General features: G+C 41.4%; 1 protein-coding gene across 1 annotated transcript; it reads right to left on the bottom strand.

The window, feature by feature from the left end:
• Positions 1–4709: 4709 nt before the first annotated feature.
• Positions 4710–18389, bottom strand: slc29a4a (solute carrier family 29 member 4a; the record flags this gene model as incomplete). The annotated part of the gene is made up of 10 exons (XM_083930741.1): positions 18152–18389; positions 14066–14197; positions 13829–13942; positions 12890–13018; positions 11080–11154; positions 10717–10985; positions 8762–8882; positions 8462–8649; positions 6687–6927; positions 4710–4855 (listed from the first exon to the last, which is right to left on the bottom strand). The coding sequence occupies exons 1-10, from the start codon at positions 18384–18386 to the stop codon at positions 4710–4712; spliced, it is 1650 nt and encodes a 549-aa protein (XP_083786867.1). The 5' UTR covers positions 18387–18389.
• Positions 18390–25624: the final 7235 nt, after the last annotated feature.

Here is a 25624-nt window from a genome sequence, read left to right as displayed (position 1 = left end):
TAAGTCAGCATAACAAAAAAAAACTTGTTTTACATGCAGATACGGAGGATAGATATCACACAGCACAGTCCCACTTTCTCCCCAAAATATATATGAGCAATAACAAAATATGAGGGTGTGGATGACTGGTGCAGATTCACAGCTCCCTTCAGCAAGACTGGATCCAAATCATTTTTATTTCTTGTTGGAAGTTATAAATAAAGAAAATGTCTATCCACGCCAGTATATTTCGCAAAAAGTACTGAGTTTCCCTCTTGGTGCCCCATAAATTGCCTTATATCATTTATTGAGTTATTATTCAGTGAGGTGAGAACAGAAGGTGAAAAGAAGCAGTCACTTTGTGTCTTCCCACAATACTTACTTCCTCCTTTAAAGGGTTTGATCCACGCCACAGAGACACTAAAGAAGAAGAGGGATCATTTTTAATGATGTGAAAACGCTTAATGTGCCGGTTTCACATCAATAAATGGCAACAAACAAACAAGCGGAGAGCTGAGAAGTATGATGGCACAAAGTGATACAGAGTCATGGCACAAATTGCCCATTCATCGAAAGCTTCTTGCAGAAACAGAGAGCTAGTGATGGGCAGATAAATCAATGTGATCAGTGAAAAGAAGCAGTGTGGAACAAAGAAGAGCACCAACAATATCACTGCTTTGAGTTTTATCATCGTACCGAGAATTATATGTTGACACGTAAAAACATAGCACCATTAAAACTTCTACACAGTCACAGTGGAGAGCAGATTACCAGCCCTCTTCTACACTTCCACTCCCCTTCTACCTCTCTCTATCTGCTCCATCTTCCTCCTCCTCTCTTCCTCTCTACAGTATGTGGAGCAGAATGACTAATGATCAGTTGCTCTGTCACACACCAGAGAGTCTCTTTCCCTGCAGCCACATCCCAAATTAGCACACACACACACAGACACACACACACACACACACACACACACACACAGTCACACACACACAAACACACACACAGAAACACGCACACACACACACACACACACACACACACACACACACACACACACACACACACAGGCACACACAAGCACACACACACACACACACACACACAGGCCCGAAGAGTTAAAGGTTCATATACACACAGAGACACTTTTTGACCTCTATAACACTGAACACAAGATAGAATATGTCATTAGTCTTGCATGGTTGTGTGTGCTGAGTATAGACACTGACTGCCCTGGAATAAAAAGTACATAGTTTATATAAATTTACAGTTACTTCTTTCTTTCATCCTCTTGGGCACTCTCACACAGATCTAAAGCCAAAGACACAATCTCTGGTCCATTTGGACTGCACAGACAGTCCTTGATGTTGTTTTCTGGGCTGCAGCTCTCTCTGCTGGATAGAAGCAGTTAATGCAGGATGAAGGCACATTTATCTTGCCACCGTCTTAATTTTTCATGTTCCACACAAATTGACTCTCGATTGACGATTAAACATTTATAATAATGGCTAAAAGCTCAAAAGAAAGAGATTTTATGAGATGCAAGGTTTTGCCACAGCTGACTAAATGGAGTTGTCACGTTTTGATAACCCCAACAAAAAGGCCATATCTAGCTGCACCTCACTCTTAGTCTGGATACGGCTCCTAACTATTCTTGGTCACAAATATCATCTTCAAAATATCTTATGTTACAGTGGATATATACACTATATATACAGTGTAGTGTATGTATGCATCTTATTCTTTTTAACACTATGCTGATGTTTCAGTCACACGCGGGTTCAGTCTAAAACAGTCAGGATGACACGGTTTCTTAGGAAATTCTTTGCTGTTAGCTGGGAGGGAAATTACTGAATAAAAAAAACAGAAACAGGAAGTTAAATGTCAGATATCAGAGCTTGAGGATGAGATCAATGAAATATAAAAAAAAAATCCCCCCGTTTGTTCCTGTTTTTGAAAACATGTTTGTGTGCATGAGACTCAATCTTCATCCCACAGCACTGGAATAACTTTCAAACTTACTTTCCTCTCTGCTACAGTATGAGCTCACTGCTAATTACACAAAAATATGTTCTGAAATGATAAATAAGTTAATAGAATATATATAAGAGTGCGCACATGGTCTTCATAGTATAGCTGTCCTTCCAGTGTTAAAACATTATACATTTTACATTATTTTAAAACAGATTAAACCCATGAAACACTTAATGTTTATTCATAAGTGCTGGTAAGAGGATTTTTAACCTTTGGACAGAGCCAGGCTAGCTGTTTCCCCCTGTTTCCAGTCCTTATGCTAAGCTAATCGTAGCCTTATTCATTGCACAGACATCAGAGCGACATCAATCTTCTCTTCTCTGCAAGAATGCGAATCTGTTTATTTCTCAAAGTGTCAAACTGTTCTTTTAAATGAGTTTGAAGTGTTGAAAGAAATACACGTTTAACATGCAAACATGTCCCTCAAATGTCCCTGCGGTTTCTTCCAGAGAGAGAGACACACACACACACGCAGAGAAGGAGAGAGATGTTTCATGTCCTTTAATGACACATCTGACCAAAAATAACTAAACAACCTTCAAATCCAGCAGCTCACTGAGAGGAGAGAGGCCTAAGGCAATGTGGCGCCATCAGCCCAGTGGGACATACTGTACATACAGTAATGAGGTTAGCTACCAAATGGCGCCCAATCATTCTTCAAACAGTGCCGACACTGGGCTCCTTTCAAGCTGTCACCTACATAATGTAGTGCACTTCATGGCTTTCTACACTGAGGCCTGTTTTCTTTATAATGTATAAAGTCTGAATTCTCTTCTTTGTCGCTGAAAAATTAATCAAATCCAACAGGAAACGTGGAGGAACTAAGAAGCTGGGTAGGATGAAAAAATAAAAAAACGGATGCTCTCTGGATCGGTCCTATGGGCTACAAGAAAAATATGAATCTGATATTTTCTAGAGGCTTCTGCATGAATAAAATAAGAATATCTTCACTGCCTTGACATTTAATTCAATATATTTACAGCTTTTATCCTGTTAAACTGTTCATTACATTCACTCTTTTTCCAGCTACTAACACTGATCAGAAACTGGCAGACTTTTTGGCACATATTTGTCCCCCATAATATCCCAACATCATGTTACACACAGACAGCGTTCAGAGGGACACAGAGGGGGCACGGACTTTTAAAAAACACAACTGCAAGACACAGCTATTACCACCCAGTCTCATCCGGTAAACTCATGCCAACATTTAGTTCTCAGTGCGAGAAAAGACGTGAAACTCGTGGCACAAACGAAATCTGCTTGTTCTCGTCTTCTTTTAGCATTACTGTAAATATAAACAACAGAGAGCAGCGGCTGCTAATGCACATAATCACAACTCCATGAAGGTTTAACTTGATTCATTATTCTATTTTCAGACACGCTGTATAAGGCCGATAAGAACAATGTCTGTGTCTTCACAAAAGAAAAGAAATACAAGTGACGCTTTTCTAATTCGGAGTCAATATTCAGCTGAATGGAGACAAACCAGAGGATGTCAGTGCAGTTTTGTTGAGGGACGCCAATCAATATTAAAGTCCAATTCTTGCATCTAATCCTGTCGACAAAAAGGGTGGATTTTCTTGAACTGCAACAAGTAAACAACTCAAAGAAAGTCGATGGGAATGTCATTCTTTGAAAAGTGTACTGTAATACCTTTCAAGGCACAGTAAAATAGGACATTTCCCAAGTTCTGTTTCTGTGTTGCAGTGTTATTCTATGGTGAATACATGTCAAAGTCTTTTTTGAGTGTTGCATTAAATCCCTTCTCTTTGCTCCTCCTGTAAAACATTAGTCATTTTTTTATGATTCTTGAACTTAAAGCTTTGTACTTCAACTTTCCAATCATTTAAATCTGTCTCATCATTCCACATCCCATTAAATTCACAGATATGTCACATTACAGGAGCTTCTGTTTGACTGTGACTTAGGTTGCTTTTGTTGTAGTTTTTAAATGGTGCAGTCAGAGATTAGAACAAGGAAGCAGCTAAAAAAATACAACCAAAAAAAATCAAGTCTCTACTTGGAATATCAACAATCCTGAAGTGTAACACATGTGACCCGTGACTCAAGGTCTGCGAGCCGTTCATTCCCTGCAGCGAAAAACCACCTGACTTTACACTGTAGAAATGTCAGCCGGTCTGTTCCCACACACATGCAGACAATATTTTCACTGTGAGACACTCAAAGGCTTCTGTTGGCCCTCTAACAGACGCACCGCTACTGTTCTCCACCTCCAGGGAAAAGTTCATCACAGTAGAGCCGTGGCATTTGAAGGTCAGTGGACCGTCAGGCTTGAGAATGAGAGAGCGGAGAAATCTGATAGCCTATACGTTTTTACAGATTTCCTTCAATTTTTTTCCCCCAAATCGTAGCATGATCTGGGCAAAAGAGCGTACAAAGATGAACCTTTAAGGAGTTCTTTACAGGTGTCTTCTCGTCCTCTGCAGCTGGACTCCAGTCCATTTGTCTGCGCTGCTGCAGGATCTCATGTGTAAATGGCTGCAGGTGTGTGTACATATATGTGTGTTGACATCTGTGTGTGTGTGTGTGTGTGTGTGTGTGTGTGTGTGTGTGTGTGTGTGTGTGTGTGTGTGTGTGTGTGTGTGTGTGTGTGTGTGTGTGTGTGTGTGTGTGTGTGTGTGTGTGTGTGTGTGTGTGTGTGTGTGTGTTTTGTTCCTGTTGCGTATGGACATTCAATACCCAGTAGCGTTGGCAGATGTGTGTATGTTGAGTGTGGAGAAGCGTGTTCCTGATGCAGGTGCAGCGAAGCTGTATGCTGCGTACGCCACGACGGAGCCCACCATCAGGCCTGTCATATAGGAGACTGTCATGGTGTTCCCTGGAGAGACACGGAGAACAGAGTGTGAGCGTGGAGCTGATACAGAAAGAGAACTAGCTTATCCAGAGAGGAGGTGGACAAAAGACACCCCTGGGTCCACAGCCTCGTGAGCAGCTCTGAGGCTGTACTTTAGCTAAATGCTAACATGAATGCTCATGTTTAGCAGGTTGTATAATGTTGACCATGTTCACCATCTTAGTTGAGCGTGTTGGCATGCTGCTTCAGTACATACTAACTACAGTAGGCCGGTGTTTTGCCGTTTTCCGTTTGTTCAAGTAGTAAGTAAGTAAGTGTTTTGGGAAATACACTTCTCTGCTTTTTTGTTGAGAGTTAGATGAGAAGATTCATATCACTTCCACGATAATACATTATAACTTTGGTTGTTCAATCTTTACAAAAACTGAAATGTTAAAACTATATGTTGTGGTTTAACAGGAGGTTTTGTGCCAGACTATTTCTTGGCTGGAAGCAGTGACTTTTCCTTCATAAGAGACCAAGAAATATAAAAACCACAACTTGTTTTTACACTTTTTAAATCAGTGGTAGTCTTAAATGTATTCAGTCATCATACAAATACAATACGTATAAGCCGTATTTACTATCTAGTATATAAAACATTAAATTAAATACTAAACACTTTATTTGTCCCAACTGGGGATAATTTGCAGACATGTTTTATACAATATAGGAAGACATCAACAAAGTATCAACAAAGTAATAAAGTAATTAAGAGTTAAAGTGAAATTCCAGTGTAAAATCATCCCTCTTTTTAGGCAAATACACTCATCAAATAAGCCTCAGAGACTATTTTTTTCGTGTACGAACAACTATCGGAGAAATCCGGGACAGACTAACAGCCAAATGCGGCTAACACTGATTAGAGCGGGGCGGAAAGCTAACCGCATTAAAACTGCCACAAACCACAACATTTACGTGTGGAATAAATCATCAATGGGCTCCTTCCTTTTGGATTGCATTTGGTAACTGACTGACTTAACTACAAGAGGGGCCAGTAGGTAAGTCTTTCAAAAACACTCACTTAATAAACTCCGGGCTCATTAGGTACATTGTTGGTGCTTCGGTTAATGTGTAAGGACTCTTATCAATGCTACTGTTAGCTTTTAGCGGCACTCAGCGTCTTTCCCAGATTTCTCCGATAGTAGTTCGTACATGGAAAAAATTGCCTCAAAGGCTTATTTTATGAGTGTATTTGCCAAAAAAGAGCCTGGGATGATTTTACACCAGAATTTCACTTTAAGTTATGACTGAAAAGGCAGAGGCATAATGCTTAGCTGTATATCCCTATCCTACATTCTTATCAATTTAAGCTAACCTCCAGAAATAACAAATAATGGTAAAATAAAAATAATGCACAGTTGTTGTAGTATTCAGAAGATAGAAGACCCCTTAATTGTAATTTCTCAGATCTTATATTTATTTGAAAAGAAATTTGTCCTCTGCATTTCAGAAATAGGAAAAATAAGATATGACGGCCTCAACTGAACATGCCAGCTCCACACGTCAAGGCCTGGACCGGGGGATCGACCTCACTACCCAGCATTACCTTCTTGCTTTGAGGTGAAGCTGCTAGCCACTGAGCCACCATGCTGCCCATTCTCAGTCACAGTGAACTTTGATGTCAATATATAATCATTTGAAGAAATTCCCTGCAGGGGTTCCTGAGATATTGCGTTCACAAGAATGGTGCGGACAGATGGACAGACAATCTGGAAACATAATGCCCACTGTTGCTCATCAACATCACTTCTCCAGCCTTTGCAAACCATCTATTTCCACATACAGTTATTAAAAATTGAGGTGAATAACTTACCCGCCAGCTCTCTCTGTTCCGGTGGCACTTTGCCCGCAGCGTGGATCATCGGCACAGACCCGAAGTAGCCGTTGGTGACTCCCATGAGGAGGGAGAAGAGACAGGGCCAGGCGGGGTGGGACAGGGTGGGCCGCCTGGCCGGGTACACACACATGACAAACAGAGGAATGAAGACCACCCTCAAGCAGGAGAAGAAGAGCAGGCGTCCTCCGGACCAGTCGTATGGCAGTGCTGCCAGGATCTGAGGAGAGAGCAGAGGTGTGTTTCGGTGATGCTGCGGGTTAAATTCTGCTTAATCGACGAGCACAAGCACAAGTCTTAAATTGAAGTTAAAGATGAAAAGTGAACATTAGACCCTTTCCTGCAGTAACTTTAGCTGTTCATGAAACTTTCTAGTGAGCTCAAAAAGGAAAAACTTCTCCCCACTCTTTTCCTTGCTCTTTCAAATCAAGACTTGTTCCTTGTTACCTAGAAGCTACCTTAATTTACCTTTTTTTACATTTTCTATTGATTTTCTCTTCAACTTGTTTTTGTATAGTTATATTTTTTTGCTCTAATTTCAACAAAACCTTAAAGTCAAACTCAAAGTCAAAATTATGACTAAGATAAGGTTTCATTTCTGAATATGAAGCCTTTGAGATAAGAGCAATTATCCCAAAAAAATCTTTTTTTATTCTTACTCTCAGGTTTAATAAATGGAGCAACTCCTTCAATAATTTTACAAGGTCAACTCCAGTGTTGAGGTGTGACTTTGTCTCTTTCCCACGTCTAGTAACAGTAAGAAATTACGAATGCTGGTATCCCAGTAGATCAAGTATATTTTATACAAGAGCGTATTTCCCCTGGTAGGGACTTGTCCTATTTTACAGTTTCAGTTTGATTCACTGAGTACAAAGATCACTAAACCGTGTCCTCTTACTTAAACCGCTGAACTCTACTCTTTGCTAAATAAAGGAATTGTACTCGACATTCAGAACATTAATATAGCAGCAAACAACTATTTTTTATGTAAAGATATCGTTGAGTAATGGCGTCCTGAGCAGAGAATGAAGTCACTCTCCCTCTGTGAGTGCTGTAACCAGAGGTCCTCTGTCTGTTTGTTGTGATAAACGCTCCAGCTGGTAGTCCACTATATCACAACTAACGTCAGTATTTCATGTACTGTGGGAACGGTCTGTGAGAGCCGTGTGGAGGCAATCCCAACCCACATTTTTTTTTAGTATTTCAAGTACAGCTTCTTCAAAGCTCCTAAGTATTCAACTCCACCTGCTGTTGACAGCAATATTCCATTATTAATCAGTTCTATTTGATTTATCATATGAACCCACTGATGAGAATACCATGCACGGTGCCTCTGCTCATCAGGATCGATGAACATTCACACTCACACAGCAATGGAACAGCCATCAGGACCAATTTGGGGTTCAGTATCTTGCCCAAGGACACTTCAACATGTAGACACAGACGTTTTCAGTTGCTATGGTTGATTTAAGGTGTGACAAGGTTGAAGTTTGGTGGAGCTATGCTGGAAATTAGGTCACTCAATTTACGAACAGGGATGATGAAGGTGGGACTTTTCCCTTGCACTATCAACAAAGAAAGTGAACAGAATTTCTGAAATACCTACTGGTTAAATTCAGGTAAGTTGTGTTTTATAAAAAAGACAGTATTTAGAAAAAGCCCTTGACCTTGTGTGTGTACTGTATTTTCTCAGTGCTGTCTCCATATTTCTTTCATCCTTCTTTACAACGTAAAAAAACCAACATGTGCCTCACCTTGCCAACAAAGTCCGACATGTTGAAGGTGGCCATGATGAGAATGGGGAGCCACTCTCCTAAGGTGGGGTTTCGTATCTCTGACTCCAGCCCGGGGAACAGACACAGGGTGATGCTGTAGGTCACTGCTATGGAGAGCATGTAGGCCCAGATCACACGGGACACCACATAACGATGCAAGATCATGTCTGGTTAGAGAAGACAAACACATACGACGATGTTTGAAAACGCAAAACTTTGCATCTTTTGTAGTCAGAGGGCAACTGAGCAGTAAGTGCACAGGATTAAAAGAGAGAGTACCGCGGACACAAGGCCAGGTCCTCCTTATCTTGGCTTTTGGGGCGTCGAATCGCACATACGTCCCACCCTCAAAGTCCTCAACGCCTACCTCTGTGGAGGTCGGTAGTGTCCCACCGTTTCCCTAAAGAGAGAGACAGACACACATCATTTTCTTTAGTTTTTCAATAAAACAAAACACATGACAAGCGCAAAAACGTTTAAAGCCACTCATCAACGCTTTTATTCCAAACTGAAATAGAAAACATGGAACTAGAGATCTTGCGATGAGATCTCACCAGCCGAGGCAGGGCTGTAAAGTGTTGGGGCACCGGCCCCTTCCCGACTTTTTCATTTTGATCTGAACCACACACCTGTAATGTTTACGTAATAATTAACTATCCAATTAAACGGGGAAACATCCTAATTTTGTTCCTCATTTCCTTAAAGCACCTCTAAGGCTTTTTGAAGGACATCAACAGTTCATTAAGGAACAGTAGAAGTAGCCGTCACACAATAAATAAACATATTCTCTCGCAGTGGTTTGAACTCCCGGACTGCCAGACATCAGCTTTTTATGGCAGCAGCTATTAGAGATGATCGTTGTGAGTGGTTGCAGGTTGATGTAAGGATGTTGGAGAGACTGCAGATTGGACTGCAAATAAGCCTGGAGACACACACACACGCACACATGCACACACACGCATGCACGCGCGCGCACACACACACACACACACACACACACACACACACACACACAGCGATCCATTAGTTGATTAGAGGGACTTGTGGGCCAGAAGGCACCACTCTTCTTGATTATCCTTCAGTATAGAGCGCTTGGTTTCCCCCGGCAACCAGAACAAAGAGCTGCCTGAATCAGCCCCCAGACGCAGAACAGGACACACACAACCACACACACACACACACACACACACACACACACACACACACACACACACATGCACACACATTACTGTCAAACACGGGGGCGTCCCCCACACACTTGTCTTGTGCGTAATGGCGTACGAACACGAATATGCACATATGAAAAGAAGACAGCCTGAGGTGATATGTCTTCCTTTGAAGGCTCTGAACACATACACACACACACACACACACACACACACACACACACAGGGTGATGAGGAATATTAGCTCCATCTCTTCGGGCTGCAAAGTGCTGCTTCAAGCATGAATACAAATTAATTTACTTCTGTCATTTTTCAGGCACTTCTCTCTCTTTGTCATGTCTGGTCCCCGCTCTCTCTACATTCTCTTTCTGTTTCTTTGTTCTTCAGTTGTGTGATCCCCCTCTTTCTCTTCCTCTTTGCCCCAACAGTTTACTCACAACCTTTTTTCACTCTGTGTCGTGACTCTCATTTTCTCTCTGCTCGCAACAGGCCTCAACCTCTCCCTTTCTCTCTAAAACTCCATCCGTCTTCATCTTTTTTCCACATCACCTCGGCACTCTCATCCCTGATAACCCCTCCCAAACCCCCTCTCTCCTTCTCTCTCAATATTTCTCTTGACACACTTCTGAGTGGCAACCAAAAGCAGCATAAATAGCGGCTTAAATAAATTATACAACATTTTAAAACCCACACCACATGCTCAGAAGATAAACACACAATGGTAGATATCAACAAGGCAATGGGAGTGGCATGACAACACAGTTTCCTCTGTGTCTTGGTTCAGAAACAGGTTGTTGTTGCAACTTTTATGAAGTATTTAATGAATGTAGAGGAAGCAACAAAAGGTTCAAATAAAAAACCCAAGATTAATCCTCTGAGGATCATGAATGTCTCTGTCCAATTTCACACCAATCCATCCAATAGTCATTGAGCTATTAGTGGATCGATCGGCTGAGAGACCAATCCCTACTCGCATGACTTAAATATAAATATTTAATATATTCACCATATGCATTTACAACTAACACATTTGCATGGTAGCCAATACTGTCAAACTGCCAAACTTACAAATCTTACTTCCTCTGTGGTGACGTCATGGTGAACTCTGTATCCGGTCCCGTTGTCACGTGGGTCGTGACCTTTGTCCGGACCTTTGCCCTTGGCGTGGTTGGTGTAGTAGCGGACGAATTGGGAGCGGCGGACCAGCAGGTGAAGCAGGAAACAGAGCATCTCCATGCTGATGGAGACGAGGAAGAAGATGAGCGTGTTCCTCCTCTCGTCGGGGATCAGCAGCTTGGTGAAGATGCGCGACAGGGAGATGATCACACCTGCTGTACCTGGGGGGGAAGATACCAGGAAGAGGAAGGGGGTGAAGAAAATGATAGCAGGGATAGGGATGTGTGTGCAGTTTGTCTGTGTGAGCATACTTACTCTCTCCAGTCATCACCCCCTGTGTGTACCTCTTGGGCAGCATCCCCATGTAACCATAGAAACTAGACTGCTGCACTGGGGAGGGATGAGGAAGGGTTTATCAGTGCAAACAGTCAACACCGTAACAACACAATTTATTTAGTCACCACTTCCTGAACCTCCACACACCACCCGGGAGAAGCCGCTCTGACCTCTGGACTTCTGCTAATTAAACTGTTTGTGCTGTTGGCTGAAAGGCTCTTGTGTTCACACTCACAGTACCTACAAGGAAACTGTCTCAATGTATGAAAGTCATTAGCAACAGCTGAGGACTGAAGCTTGTTCATTTCACAGCTCTGACTGAGCACCAGCACAACAAATTATTTATTTGTTACCATGACTGTGTCGGACAGGTTTGAATTATACTGCATGTATAATATCTGAGGCTGTATTATAGTATATAAGTGTGTCTCTATAAGCTATACCTCCATCTATGATACAGCTGCCTAATATTATCCATATTCCTGGATATGATGGTGCTATGAAATTCTACAATACCAGTTTAGTCTGTATATATTATCCTCAGTCTTCTTAATTCTTTTAGTGGCTTAAAGCGAATGTTCAGTCATTTTTAACCCAATAAATGTAAGTCTCACTGACTATGAGAACAAAATGCGATGAAACTATTATGTAATTGATGGGGCAATCGCAAACTGTCAATATACGTCCACTTAAAGTGTTTGTTTTTGCTACTGACTAACTTTTGCTCAGATTGTTATTGTTAGCGTCTGACGCCATTTTGGAAAGACGGCCAAGTCTCATTCTGAAATCTTGCACATTGAATTGTTGCCGGAAGACAGTGGTGTCAGCGAGGAACGAGTGAGCGACAGATGACCGCCAGGGAGAGTTTTCTGTGTTGGAGTACAGAAGGCGTAGCTTTGTGTTATCTAAAAGATTTTCAATAAAAACAATGGACATGTTGGAGCTACTCTTTAGCAGCTTCCATAGACCCAGAGCCAAAGAGGAGAAGAAATCCTACCAAAGCACATTTTCCAGAAGAAATGTGCTGTTCCAAGCGTGGAGAGTGGAGGTAGGCTGAGGCTATTAGCTAAAGTTACTGTGTTGACCTGCATCAGTAGCTACACACCAAAGCAAGGTAGGATAACAGCAACTTCTCCATCTTTCTTAATGTAGTCCGACACTCATAATAACAATCTGAGCCTGTCGCCAACTTTTGTCGGATGTTCATTGACGGGGGCTACTTCCCTGTTCGATTACATCACGGCCCAGTTTGTGGATGTAGGGCTCTCGCTCAATACTACCAATACCAATTTCAAAAACTGTTCTTCTCGTTAGTAGCTTAGACTAAAATACTGAAATGTCCCTTTAACGGCAGCATGACAAGCTGCAAACACAGCATTGACATATTATCACTTTATTAAGTTGTATTAGCTAACAGTTGCTAACAAATCATTTGGAGTTGTGTTTCTGGCTAACCTAACAAATGTAAGTCCAATATTCACTCTGTTCTTTCTTTTGGTCTGGTCTCAACCAACTCCTGAGGGAAATATGTGGCTCTCTAGTTGTTTAATGCACACCAGCTAGTCACTAACTTTGTCTGCCAGCTGTTTAGTACTGGGTGGGTACAGTGGGTGTTTGGAGCTTTTTGGTTTAAAAGGAGTTGCCTGCTGGGGCCAAAAACAAATGAATGAGAATGGTGACAGATATACAGACAGACAGACAGATATACAGACAGACAGACAGACATACAGACAGACATACAGACAGTCAGACAGACAGATAGGAAGAAACACATTATTAGTAGTAGTACCTGTACATCCAAATGCCACCACCCCCACTGACACAAGGTTGACAATATAAGCCTGCCTGGTGGTGAACTTGGCCAGCCACACATCAAACACACTGACAAAGACCAGCGGCCCGAGAGCGAAGATGTAACCTGCAGAGAAAGAAAGTAAAGAGACGCCACTGAACCAGGTCATATTGCGTTCGCATGACTGAATACATTTGACAGGGCAGACATGCGAGCGGTATCACCTCAATCCCAAGTCTGAGCCTGAGTTTATTAACACCAGAGACAAGTTCTCCAGCAGACAACACACTTCAAATGACAAATCCTCAAGGATGCAAGCAGAGTTATTTTTAAGCTGCAGAGGGTACGGTGGTGAAACCTTGCTCTTGCATGCACCGTATGTGTAATGATTTCAAAATCCTCCTAGGGGTGCATACATTTTTAAAGAGCATTTTGTTTCATATAAGGCAGGCTGAAGAGCTTTAATATTTGCAAAGATGTGTCGTAGCGTTAAAAAACAGCTTTTTTCATGAATAATATGGGGCCATATTTAAATCTCTCCAGTATCATGCTTAGTATTTAACAAACCGGCCGCAAAATATATAAATATCACTCTAAAATGTTTTGAAAGCTGACAGCAGAACTAGAGATGATGCAAGAGTCTAAAGTGAGAATAAAAATAAAATAAAACCACACTCTTGAAAGACAGTGAGTTCACAGTCTTTGGCAAAGTTTGTTAGAAACATTTTATGAATAAAACCCACAGGAGAAAAATGGCAGAGCGTTTTTTCCTCTTTCTCTTTACACTGTGTTCCCCATTTTAACTCTGCATATTCTGCTGTGATAAGCTTTGAGGTTCCCAGAGAGTCATTAATAAATGACTAACAGCGGAATAATGAGATTTTTTTTTTCTTTAAATTAAAGCTTTATCTGTGAGCTGCTTCCTGCTTGACTTACCCACAGTGATTCTGGTGTGCATGCTGAGTCTCTCCACCAGCACGTTGTTGAGGATGACGGCCAACAGAGCCACCAGGATGTACGTCAGACTCATGTCGAACACTATGGATGTCCCTTAAACACACACAAACACACAAGTGACCCCTGGGTGTTGGATGTGAATGTACTCTCCAGGTGTGCATGCGTATTTAAAATAAATGTATTCTCTACAGGTCTCTAAGCACATGCATATTATACCTTCAAACTTGTGGTGCAGGTAGTCCACATCAGTGATGAAACTGTTGTAAGGGAGCAGGAAACCCACACCAGCCAATAGCATTGCAAAGTAGATGCCATGGTAACGGTCGTCAGGAATTGGCTCCTCAAAGTCTGAGCAGGAGGGAAGGAGTCAAGGGTTATAAAATTAAAAAGAGTATGAAATCACACTCAAACTGCGGGGATAAAATGGCATAGCAGCAGCAGTATCAGCCCTGCTCCACTGATGGAGCAGAGGAGCTCGTCTAGTGTTGGTGAGAGATAAATCCGAGAAACTGCTGCTCATGGACTCGACGACGAACTGGACTTTGTGTTTTGCAGCTGATTCGGTTTCATGCTTAAAGTGTGATGTGCAGGTTCTTTATGTAACAGTTCATAATCCTTTCCTAATCCTGTGAGCCTACTATTAACAGCCCCAACCCATTTTTGAGCATTTATATATTACAGCTGACTAAAGGGAGGGGAACATGAATTTGAGACTATTTCACTACTTAATGTTTTATGTAACTTGTTATCATATGGTATCTGTGGCTGACCAATTATTCTCATATTCATCTGATGACGGGCGATGACCTCCAATAAAATCCTCAGTAATCCACATCGTTTTCTTATAAATCAAGGCCTCCCACTGCGCAATGTGACATCGGAGTGACGTTACGTTTTTTGTAACGCCAGGTGACGTCTTTTTCCGACGTCTACCAAAGGTCCAAAGTTGGCGTCCGCGGGACCAACGTGTAAAGGCTATTTGTGGTCCAAATGTGGTTGTTTGTGGATGTCTTGTCAACATCAAATTAAGACTCATTTATACTATTATTTTCTGGCTCGATGGTATTTGACTGTTCTTGGTAGAGTTATGTCATAATAATGTGGACAAGCTACCATGAAATTATTTTCCACAAATTGCATTTCCAAATTAAAAAAACTGATGAATGCAAAAATACGTGCATAAATAAATAACTTGATTATTCCAAATAACCAGTTAAAGAAAAACAGGAAAATGTAAAATAACAAAAAAAGAAAATACATCATGTTCATTTCCTGCACTCGACGTATACGTCCAAATGACGTCAAAAAAATTGATCCAGTTCAAAGGTCAAATGATGAACGTCAGTATGACGTCCAAGTTGGGTCATGGTTGGATGTTTGGACGTCGAATATATGTCCAGAATTGGTCATGGTACGACGGACTCAATATAGCCGTGATCTGCACGTCTATCCCACGTCCAATGTTTAGTGTTTAAGTTACCATACATGCAACGGCAATATACTCATAACATACAGCTCCTGGAAGTGTGTCTCTTTCTACTCTTCTGTTGGGTTTGTTGTTTCTGGGGTGGAATAAAACCCCTTGCATTTTAATTGTGAAGTAAGAGGGAGCAGCGAGCATCACCATGACAGAAGAAAAGAGAGCCGCCTGCAGTAACTCAAACCTCATTAACAGAAAATCCAATGAAGAAGACGTCGCAGCACCGCCCACACTTTGTGACTGACATTTCAGCGCAGAGACGGACAATATAGAAATAAAACGCTCTGTTAAGACGAGGGCAGCTGCAGATTCTCCGGAGGTTATTTAATACCAGACACTTTGTCACGTTGTTTTCACGTTATCCTCTCATATAAAAAGATATGTCTTTGTAAGTCTTTATGTTTATGTATCTTAACTATAATACAATGGCTGGATGGAATAAAATGTAAATTTAGACTGAAAATATCTGACTCTACCTTCAGCCAAAGGAAAAATGACACCACCCTCCCCCTTTTCTGCACCCCTTTCACTTCCTAATAATTTTCCACAGTCCCTTAGTAGAACCACTGGACTATACTGACCCGGATTAGGACTAGGATTCATTTGCATACTCTTCTATTCTGTTCACTGAGATATGGAGACTGGCAGCTGCAGGAGAAAGAGAGAGACTATAGGATGAAGAGACTGAGAGAAGAGAGGTCTCTGACAATCTAGGGCCTCGCTATGTGTCCTTGGTCACTTGTGATCTAATTACATAGGCTTTGTGCGACCTGCGTTACCAGGCAACGCAGCCATTTTCTGTTTACAGGCCTGCACACCGTTTTCTTTTACCTACATCTTTTCTCATGTTTTCTCTCTCTCTCTGTGTCACTGTTTTTATTCTCTCAGCCTCCACCATCATCTGCACACACGCTGCAAAAACATGTCTTTCAAAAATATTCCAATGTGATTATTTGTTCTCATTTTTGTTTGTTCCAGGAATGTTTTTAAAGTGGAAATGAATTTTTTTAAATCTACTTACTTTGAGATAATATAAATAATGATACATCAGCGATTGTGCATCATTTTTCAACAGATAAGATAAAACCTTACTTGGGTATTTGTCACATTAGCATGCTCATGTGACAAATACAATGTATTTGTAAGGACTGTTTTCCAACTAGCTTAGACGTCAACAACAACAACAACAACTCCTGAACTGTGTTCATTGTGTATTATAAAAGGGGGCAGGCTAGGTAGCGTTTGCGTGTCGCTTTTTCATGGGTCCAAAATGGGTCAAATAAAACTTAAAGGGGAATTAGGCATTTTCAAAATTCATACATGTTATTTATATCCTCTAAGACAGTCCACAAAATCAGCCTCCCATTCATTGTCTATGGAGCAGCTTCACTCATTCTACGTTTGAGACTTAAGACCTTTACCTCACATGGTATGCAAGTATTACGAAGTGATAACTGATGATGATTTGATTTTTTTGAGCTTTTCACACCACAAACAAACGCATCAACGAATCATATTGCACCTATTTATTAAAGGATTATTAAAAAAACAATGCGGAGGCCTGTATTTTGAACCAAGACATCCAACTGAACTCCTTTCAACCTTGACAAAGTCCATACATAACAGAGCCACTCCTTCCGTTCTTACCTTTCACAATAAAAGCCCTATAGACATACACTACACAGCTAACTGTTGATCAGAGGAACTCTAATTCACTCAGAGAATTTGCTAAAAGGAAACAACTCAATAAAATAGCTTATTTTAACGTTGTTAGCTGTGGTCAGTAAGCAGTCAATGCTCACCCTGGAGCCAACCACGTCACTCCACTCAGCAGCCAGGAAACATCTCATTGTGCTATAACAGCAAACTCTGCTGTACATTCAGTTGATATCTTCACCGCTTAACTCATCTGCTCTGGTAATTCTCTCTCATCTGCTTACACAGCATTTACCGTCTCTCTCTCTCTCTCTCTCTCTCTCTCTCTCTCTCTCTCTCTCTCTCTCTCTCTCTCTCTCTCTCTTTCTCTCTCTCTCTCTTTCTCTCTCTCGAACCTTTGAACGTTGTTGCAACTGTTGCACACTCACATTGCTGCTGGTATGTCGAGTTTTGATGAAAAATAGTTGCATGCAAGACCCTGGCAGGTTTCTGGCTTTGAGAGAGAGATTAGCTCATGTTCACAAATATTGATTGAAGTTTCCTTCCTTTTCTTTAAATTTCTCTTATTTTTAGTGATAATAAATACACAGAAGATAAAAGCCAGAGGTAGGCGACCTGCGGCTCCCTGTGGCTTTGACAAAAAAAAAAACATGTGGAAATGAATAATGGTTATTGTTTAATATTTTGATTTGCATATTTCATTGTTGTAGGACTATAGTGATTCTTCCACTCTCCATTTACACAACATTTCAGTCAACTAAAATGTGCGTCATAGCCTACGTACATCTACAGCTGCATTCATGAGTTTCCATAGACTAGCTATCAATCTCAAATCTAAAAAAAGGAAAGGTCTCAGAGGGAAATGTGAGATTAATAGCATATAATATGACATGTGTGTAACACCACAATCATTTCATCTTAATTCCCTGGAATTATTGTAAGACCCTGGCAGTAAATATGGATAATATTACTGCACATATGTTCATGCTATTCTATCCATCTCCTGTATACTGTATATATATGGTGTTTTGGAGAAGACAGGTATCTCTATGGTCTTCTATTTTCACTTAAAATCGTGGTTGTTGATATTGATCTCCTTTCTTCACTCTTTCCTTGTTTCTTTTTATAAAACCACACACAGATAGACAGAACAGAAAGTCCCTCACCAGGCTCAGACAGAGCCAGCACTCCTCGCTCTGGGGCGTCTTTACTCATCTCCTCCTCCTCCAGCTGGTACGAGTCGAAGCTGTAGCTCTGCACCACACCGCTCTCTCTTCCCTCCCTCCAGGCCTCCCTCCCTCCATCTCTCCATCCAGCTCTCCCTCCATCCCTCCACACATCCCTCTCCTCTGGCGTCTGGGCCGGTGTGGGCCTGCGCTGCTCCGCTCCCACCGAGCCCATCTCTGTGCTTCAAGTATACTCACGAAAACACCCACTGAACACCCCTCCTGGCTCTACAAGTTACACACCCTGGGGAGTGTGCATGTTAAACACAATCCCTGAGACACGCCCTGGAGGAGAGGAAGGGAACCTTCAGGTGATGGAGGATCTGCAGGAGGAAACAACAGGAGACACAAGCAGAAACTAAATTCAGCAGCCAGTGTCTTGCTTAAAGGGAAAAGTGTCAAGATGATTAGATACTCCAAACAACAACTGAGTGTGTGTGTGTGTGTGTGTGTGTGTGTGTGTGTGTGTGTGTGTGTGTGTGTGTGTGTGTGTGTGTGTGTGTGTGTGTGTGTGTGTGTGTGTGTGTGTGAGAGAGAGAGAGAGAGAGAGAGAGAGGAATATTAAATAAGAGAAACAGTGACAAAAGATGCGTGACTTGGTGACAGAGAAGGTGAGCAAAAATGCAGCTCTGCATTCAGACAAAAGAGGAGAAGAGAATGAGGAGAACAACAAGAGGATTTGCTATTTTTCTCTGTTTTATAACTCTGAACATTGAACATTTTGAGGGTTTTGACGACAATTCAGATATCAGTTTGGGCTTGGGGAAAAATTTTGACATGCCTTTTCTATTTTCTGAAATTTTATAGACAATGTGAACAATTGATCGATTTACCAATTAAAAAAAAACAATCAATAGATTAATCAATAATGAAAACAGCTGTTTGTTCATATGTTGTGTTTGAATAAGAGTTGTAGATTTACAGGATAAGGAGCCAGAAAAATCAACAATAATGTGTTTTTAAATAAATCAGCTGAGGTCAAGCTTCTTAATTAGCTAAGTTTCTGATGCATTTTCTTAGGATTGACTAAACATTCAGCTCTCTCCTGCAAAAATCTCCACCCTTTTATTTTGAAAGGATAATACAAAGCAGCTGAAACAGAGCTCAATAACCTGCTTATCATTCACTCTGGTCAACAGGGAACTATTATTGCTACAAGCTGGATCATTATAAATGGATATTGACATTGTTCCATATGCAAACACACATCACATCACACACACATCCTGCGCACCTGCACAAACACTTGAGGACATCCACACAATCCAGCTCCATCACCACACACCAGCACTGCGGCCTCGCTGCCTCTCTGCTCACCTCTGATGCCCTGATGCCACTTCTGAAGCAGCTCACTCATACGGCGGCTTTGTTTTTAGGGTGAGATCCTATTTGCAGGATCAGATGATGTAAGAAGGTTATGGTCTCTGTAATTTGGGTTTATATCCTCCAGGATGCAAAGACACGGAACGACGTTGAACAGAGATCGGGTGTAAGCACTGGAAGCTTACAGAGGAAAGGTTGTTTTAAATCTAATAGAGATGCCAATTCACTTGCGTCTCACATACAGAACCGTCTGCAGTTTGAGTGCCCAGACTTGAGGAGGCGCTCTCAGCCTTGCTCCTTTAATTTAAAAGGCTCCAGCAGCAGACCGTAATTGAATTGCAGTCTAATATCAACCTGCAGTTTGTATTGCTTAGGAATATGCTATAATAAACACCAAGAATGAGCACAATCACTTGTTTTTACACCTAAAGCAGACTATATCTGTGCATTAAATATCTGTGCGCTTATATACTCCAAATCAATTAAGCTCGCGCGTTTTGCGTGTTACTATAAAGGCGCGTGAGAAAAATAAAACTGTAATTGATGAAAGGTAAAAACACGACGGCCGAGCGGAGGAGGACACACGGAGATGCTCTCTCAGTTTATTCCGCTTCTTCTTTTACAAATGACCATTAAAACGACCCCGGTCAAGTCCAACAAAGGTTGAATTGTCGCTTTCATGTCCATCCTTGTGTTGTTGTACGCCACCGCCGCGCTTTCTCTCTCAAATGAAAAAAGAACACACAAACAACAGGTTATTAATGGCCCCTTTACCTCCAGTGTCTCCACTCTCGCTCCCCTGTTTCGTGCCCGCTGTGTCTCTCTCTCTCTCTCTCTCTCTTTCCGGCTTTTTAAGCAGCAGGAGCGGAGTCCTTCCTGCGGGATCCCCGAGGTGGTCTCTGCCGACCGGACCTTGTGCCTCCTCAGCCTCAGCCCGTCTCCATCAGACAGAAGGAAAGCCCCCGGTGCCGCCGTCCTACGTGCGCTCCTGACGCACCAGCCAGCAGCAGAGAAGAGGAAGCGTGGATGGATGGATGAGGAGAGCGACTGGGGGGAGTGGGGTGGCGAGAGGAGGAGGAGGAGGAGGAGGTGGAGGAGGAGGAGGTGGAGGAGGGGGTTGATGCCTCAGGCTGTAAACAGTCTTTTCAAACGCACTATAAGGGCGCACTCACACTGTCATCCACGTGTGTTAGAGTGGATGAAACCAATATCCCAGTAACTTTTTATTTCTTCAGAAAATCCATTTGAAAACATTTTTTTTAATTTAGAAACCTTTTCCTTTAATTTATATTTAAAGGCAGGCATATGCACAGCAATAAGTCAAGTGACTATTGTAGTTAAATAAATCAAAAATAACATAAGAAAAAAGGGAAAGACTGCTTTAAATTCACTGAATTTTAGTTGAGCGCATGAATCCCAGGAGATCCGGCAGGAACATTATAAAGGGCTAATTTTCCATTGAAGATTTTTGTCCCTTTTTTGCCATGGTATGTGCAGTAGTTCGTGTTGTGCCAATATAGATAAGAAAATGAAAAAAGAACAATACAGAACAATGAAGTCACATTCACACACACACACACACACACACACACATGACTGAGGCACTGGAGCCTCAGTGTGACTGACAGTTTTATCAGCTCCTTTCAATATGCTAATGCTTTATTATTGGCAGGGGCTCCTTCATATTGCACACCCCCACTGGTGCCATAGAGGAGCAGAGGCAGATGGGAATTAGCTAAATGGTATAGCTGTCTCTTCAGGTGTGGAGCACAGCAGACCCAGGATCTGCTGCTGCAGCTGCAGTGCAGGATGCGAGGTTGTGGGTGTGAATACCATGTATTAGAGTCTGTCTTTGCATGCTGTCTAATACAGTTTTTATCAGCTAATACCCGCTCAATGAAACAATGGATCCACTTGATCTTCATCACTTTATTTGCACAACAGAAGCCTCATGTAAATGTGTTTATACTTTACACAGATCTCGTGGAAAATCCCAAAACACTATTAGAAAACATATTCACAGCTTATAGACATGACTTGCAAAATTACAAATCCCTACCTGTGTGAAACTCCTTAGAACAACTCTTCAATCAGCAGTCAGTCAACAATAACGGGCTAAATGTGAAGCTCACTTCTTTATTTAGTTTTTGTGGATATTTCAACCCAATCGTTAGTTTTGTTAATTTTATTTATATTAACAGTATTCAGTATTTCTTAATTTGAAAGGTGTGGATGCAAGACCTAGTATTACGGCTGTTGCAATCCAGCCAGAAAGAACGACACGGACGTCATCAACAATTACAGTTCACAGGCACGGAAAGATCTGCATCCAAGAATAAAATGGATTAAGAAACAGTTCTTAGAAAATGCATTTCTTTTCTCTCTTTGCAGGGTTTGTTATCTCTAGTAAAATCATCTTTGGATAAAATAATACAGTCCATGCTGTGATATGCTTGCTTGCTTGCTTTGACGCATACTATAAAGTATATCGACGAATGATCAGATGAGATACCTTTACTGACCTTTATTGAAAAGGCATAGGCATGTAGCACAAATTAAGGTTGAATCAGTTCATATTGAGAGCTGTATTTTGTTGTTAATTGTGTTTGATGATTGAAAGAATTTATTTATTTGACCTTAATTTGAATTTGAAGTTGTTTTGTTTGATGGAAATATTTTTGTTTTGTTGAGTTAAATGTGTGTTTAACGTTTTGTGAGTGTTGTGGCTGCAGACTTTCCCTTCAGGCCTGTGTTTGAACATGTAACGTCAGAGCGACAAATGAAATAAAAAAAAAAAGACATGTTTTGACTCTGCTGATGCCAAAATTCAGTTCACCAAACATTTGGCTCAACATCACAGATCACTGTATCAAATGATGCAGTGCGTCGTGTAAAATGTTTATCCCATTTAAACACTGAGTCTGTGATGTGGTGAATTATAGCATTTAAAAATAATGTCATGCTAATCTTCTGAAGATTATGTGCAAAGAGCATTGCCTTTGATGTTGTGGGTGTCTATTTCTGATTTCATCGACATCCTGGTAAATGTTGTACAAGGCTGAATGAATCCAGCGATGTATATATCGTGACGGGAGAAGACACAAGTTACTCAACAGAAACTGCATAGGCCCAAAACACATGTAGAGATATCAACAACGTGTAAATCATGTATTTCTTATATAGAATGTAGCTCAATATGCAACAGGAGTATGCTGCACACACAAAAGAGAAATATTCCAAAAAAAAGTACAATACATTAATAAAGGGAGGAGGCCTCGGGGAAGACCCAGGACCAGGTGGAGAGATTAGATCTCCACACTGGCCTGGGAACGCCTCAGGATCCCCCAGTTAGAGCTGGTTAATGTGGCCCGGGAAAGGGAAGTGTGGGGTCCCCTGCTAAAGCTGCTGCCCCGCGACCCGACCCCGGATGAGACACTAATAAAGTATGTATTAACTTGTTTTTGTCAAAGCCACCACGACATTGGAAAGACAGTAGACACTGACTGTACTGGAGCTCCCTGCTTCTGAGACCACTGTTGACTACAGCAGCTTTATCCTGACTGTGTGTTTCATTGTTGTTAGTCTCACATTTTTTACTCAAAGAATTATCAGCTACTATTATAGCGAATGCTTGTCACAAATGTTAGTAGAGACTGTGAGGACTGCCTGCTACAGTGGTTACCTGCTTACGTTTAGTTTTTTTTGGCTAAAAAAATATTTCAACCGGTCAAATGTGATAGAAAAGGGAAAAGAGGCCTTACCAGAGACTTTCAAAAACAATCAAATATGTGATTATTTTTTGGAGTCCTTCCTGCTGATTAATAATGAAACATTTACTATAGAGTTTTTTCTTCCCCTCTCCATCAGATTTGACCAATTTAAACACATTTTTAGCCAAATGAACCCAAAGATAGTCCGGTAACCACCATAACAAGCACCTAGTGTGACGTCAACTTCACATCCTCTACGCCAGGGGTGTCAAACTCAGGCCCGTGGGCCAAATCTGGCCCGCGGTGTAATTATATTTGGCCCTCAAGATCATAAGGTAAAGACCTGTTTGTCTTGTCTGCAGAGCCACCATGGCTGTAACCAAACAATATAAAATAAGAAACACCACGACAAGTACAAGGACATGCACCGAAAAGGTTCAACATTACACATCTGGAGAGAAGGGAAAACATGCACATTTGCAGTCTTTTTTTATTTTTATTTTTTTTTAGTAAATATTGAGTTTGGCCCGCAACTTTGTCCCAGTCTTTGCATTTGGCCCACTGTGAATTTGAGTTTGACACCCCTGCTCTACGCAGACTTTCTCTACGTTTGACAGCACATTTAGAACATAAATATAAATAAAGCAGTTACTCACACACACATATTTGACCTGACTTTTACCTGACAAATTTCTGTCCACCACGCAGCTCTTCGGTCCAGACTGAAATATCGTAACCACATATTAGTAGATTTATGTTTCCCTCAGAATGAACTCTAATAACTTTGGTGATCCCTGACTTTTCATCTATTGCCAATATCAGGTAAAAGTTTATAAAACCCTTTTGTTTGTGACAAAATACCTGCAAATGATTACATTCCCTATTAGTGCTAATTATCAAATGTTAGCATGCTAAACTAAGATGCCACCATTTTAGTTTAGCATGTTAGAAAGCTACTGTGGCTCAGAGGCAGAGTGGGTCGTCCTCCATTCGAGAGATTGGCGGTTTGATCCCCACCTCCCCCGGTCCACATGTCGAAGTGTCCTTGGGCAAGACACTGAACCCCGAATTGCTCCCCGTGCTGCGCATGGGTGTGTAAATGTGGTTTGAATGATTAGATTAGATAGTCTGTATCACTGCCATCAGTGTGAATGTCTGTGTGAACGGGTGAATGTGACAAAACAGTGTGAAAGCGCCTTGAGTAGTCAGAAGACTAGAAAGGCGATATATAAGTACAAGTCCATTTACTAATCATGAGGAGGTAACCATTATAAAGCATGTTAGCATTGTCATTGTGAGCAAATTAGCATGTTGCCTTTAGCATTTAGCTCAAAGTACCACTGTGCTAACATGACAGTAAACTTTTGATCTTGTTTATATTAGGTTTGGATGACAAGTAGCCTTAATATTAACACAGAAATGCCCTTTCATTTAGACATTTCTAGGATTTAAAACACATTTTAAAGTGACCAAATGATACAAAAGTGAAATGAAAGCAAAAGAAATACTTAAAACAGCGACTGCATTTGAAACAGTGCTGTCCATTCAATGAAACAACAGCACCAATCTGTGATTTACCAAGCAAATTGTTCTTCTTGAGACATACAAAGATATCGTGTGACACAGCAGGTTTTTTAACACTGGTCCAGAAAACACATTCTTGAGATGAATGTAATCTCCGTAAAATCCTCTGGATAACAAGGGCGTTGTTTCCTGGTTGTCTTTCTGCTTATCTCTTCAGCTGGCTGTTTACCTGTCTGTCTGTCTTATAATTGAGTTGCCAAATGTCTCTCTGTCTGTCTCTCTGTCTCTCTGTCTCTCTGTCTCTCTGTCTCTCTGTCTGTCTCTCTGTCTGTCTGTCTGTCTAGCTCTCCATTTGGCTGCGTGTCTGCCTTTCTTTCTCTCTGTCTGGCACTTTTGTCTCTCAGCTTAGCTCAAGCTGCTGAAGGCTTGCAGCTCTGGATTTATGCTGCGTGTTGAATTGTAATGTTTTTGTTATGTTGCTCTAGCCGACAGCAATCTGTCCAGAAAGAGTGAGTTACTGTTGAGTTTTCAGTGTGTGTGTGTGTGTGTGCGCGTGTGCGTGTGTGTGTGTGTGTGTGTGTGTGTGTGTGTGTGTGTGTGTGTGTGTGTGTGTGTGTGTGTGTGTGTGTGTGTGTGTGTGTGTGTGTGTGTGTGTTTGTTCCATAAATATTTGTCCTTGCATCTCTCTGTTATGAATGTGTAAAAAGGTCAGACTATGTTATGCCTCCTTCACTTAAGTTGAATTATTTTTCTGTACAACCAACACCCTGCAGGACTGTACTGACTGAAGTGTCTATGTGTGTGTGTGTGTGTGTATGTGTGTATTTGTGTGTGCGTGGGTGCATGAAAATGCTTT

The sequence above is a fragment of the Echiichthys vipera genome, assembly GCF_963691815.1.
Source record: "Echiichthys vipera genome assembly, chromosome: 17".
Classification (NCBI taxonomy): domain Eukaryota; kingdom Metazoa; phylum Chordata; class Actinopteri; order Perciformes; family Trachinidae; genus Echiichthys; species Echiichthys vipera.
Note: the sequence above shows the minus strand (reverse complement) of the source record. Positions and strands in the feature narration are given on the sequence as shown.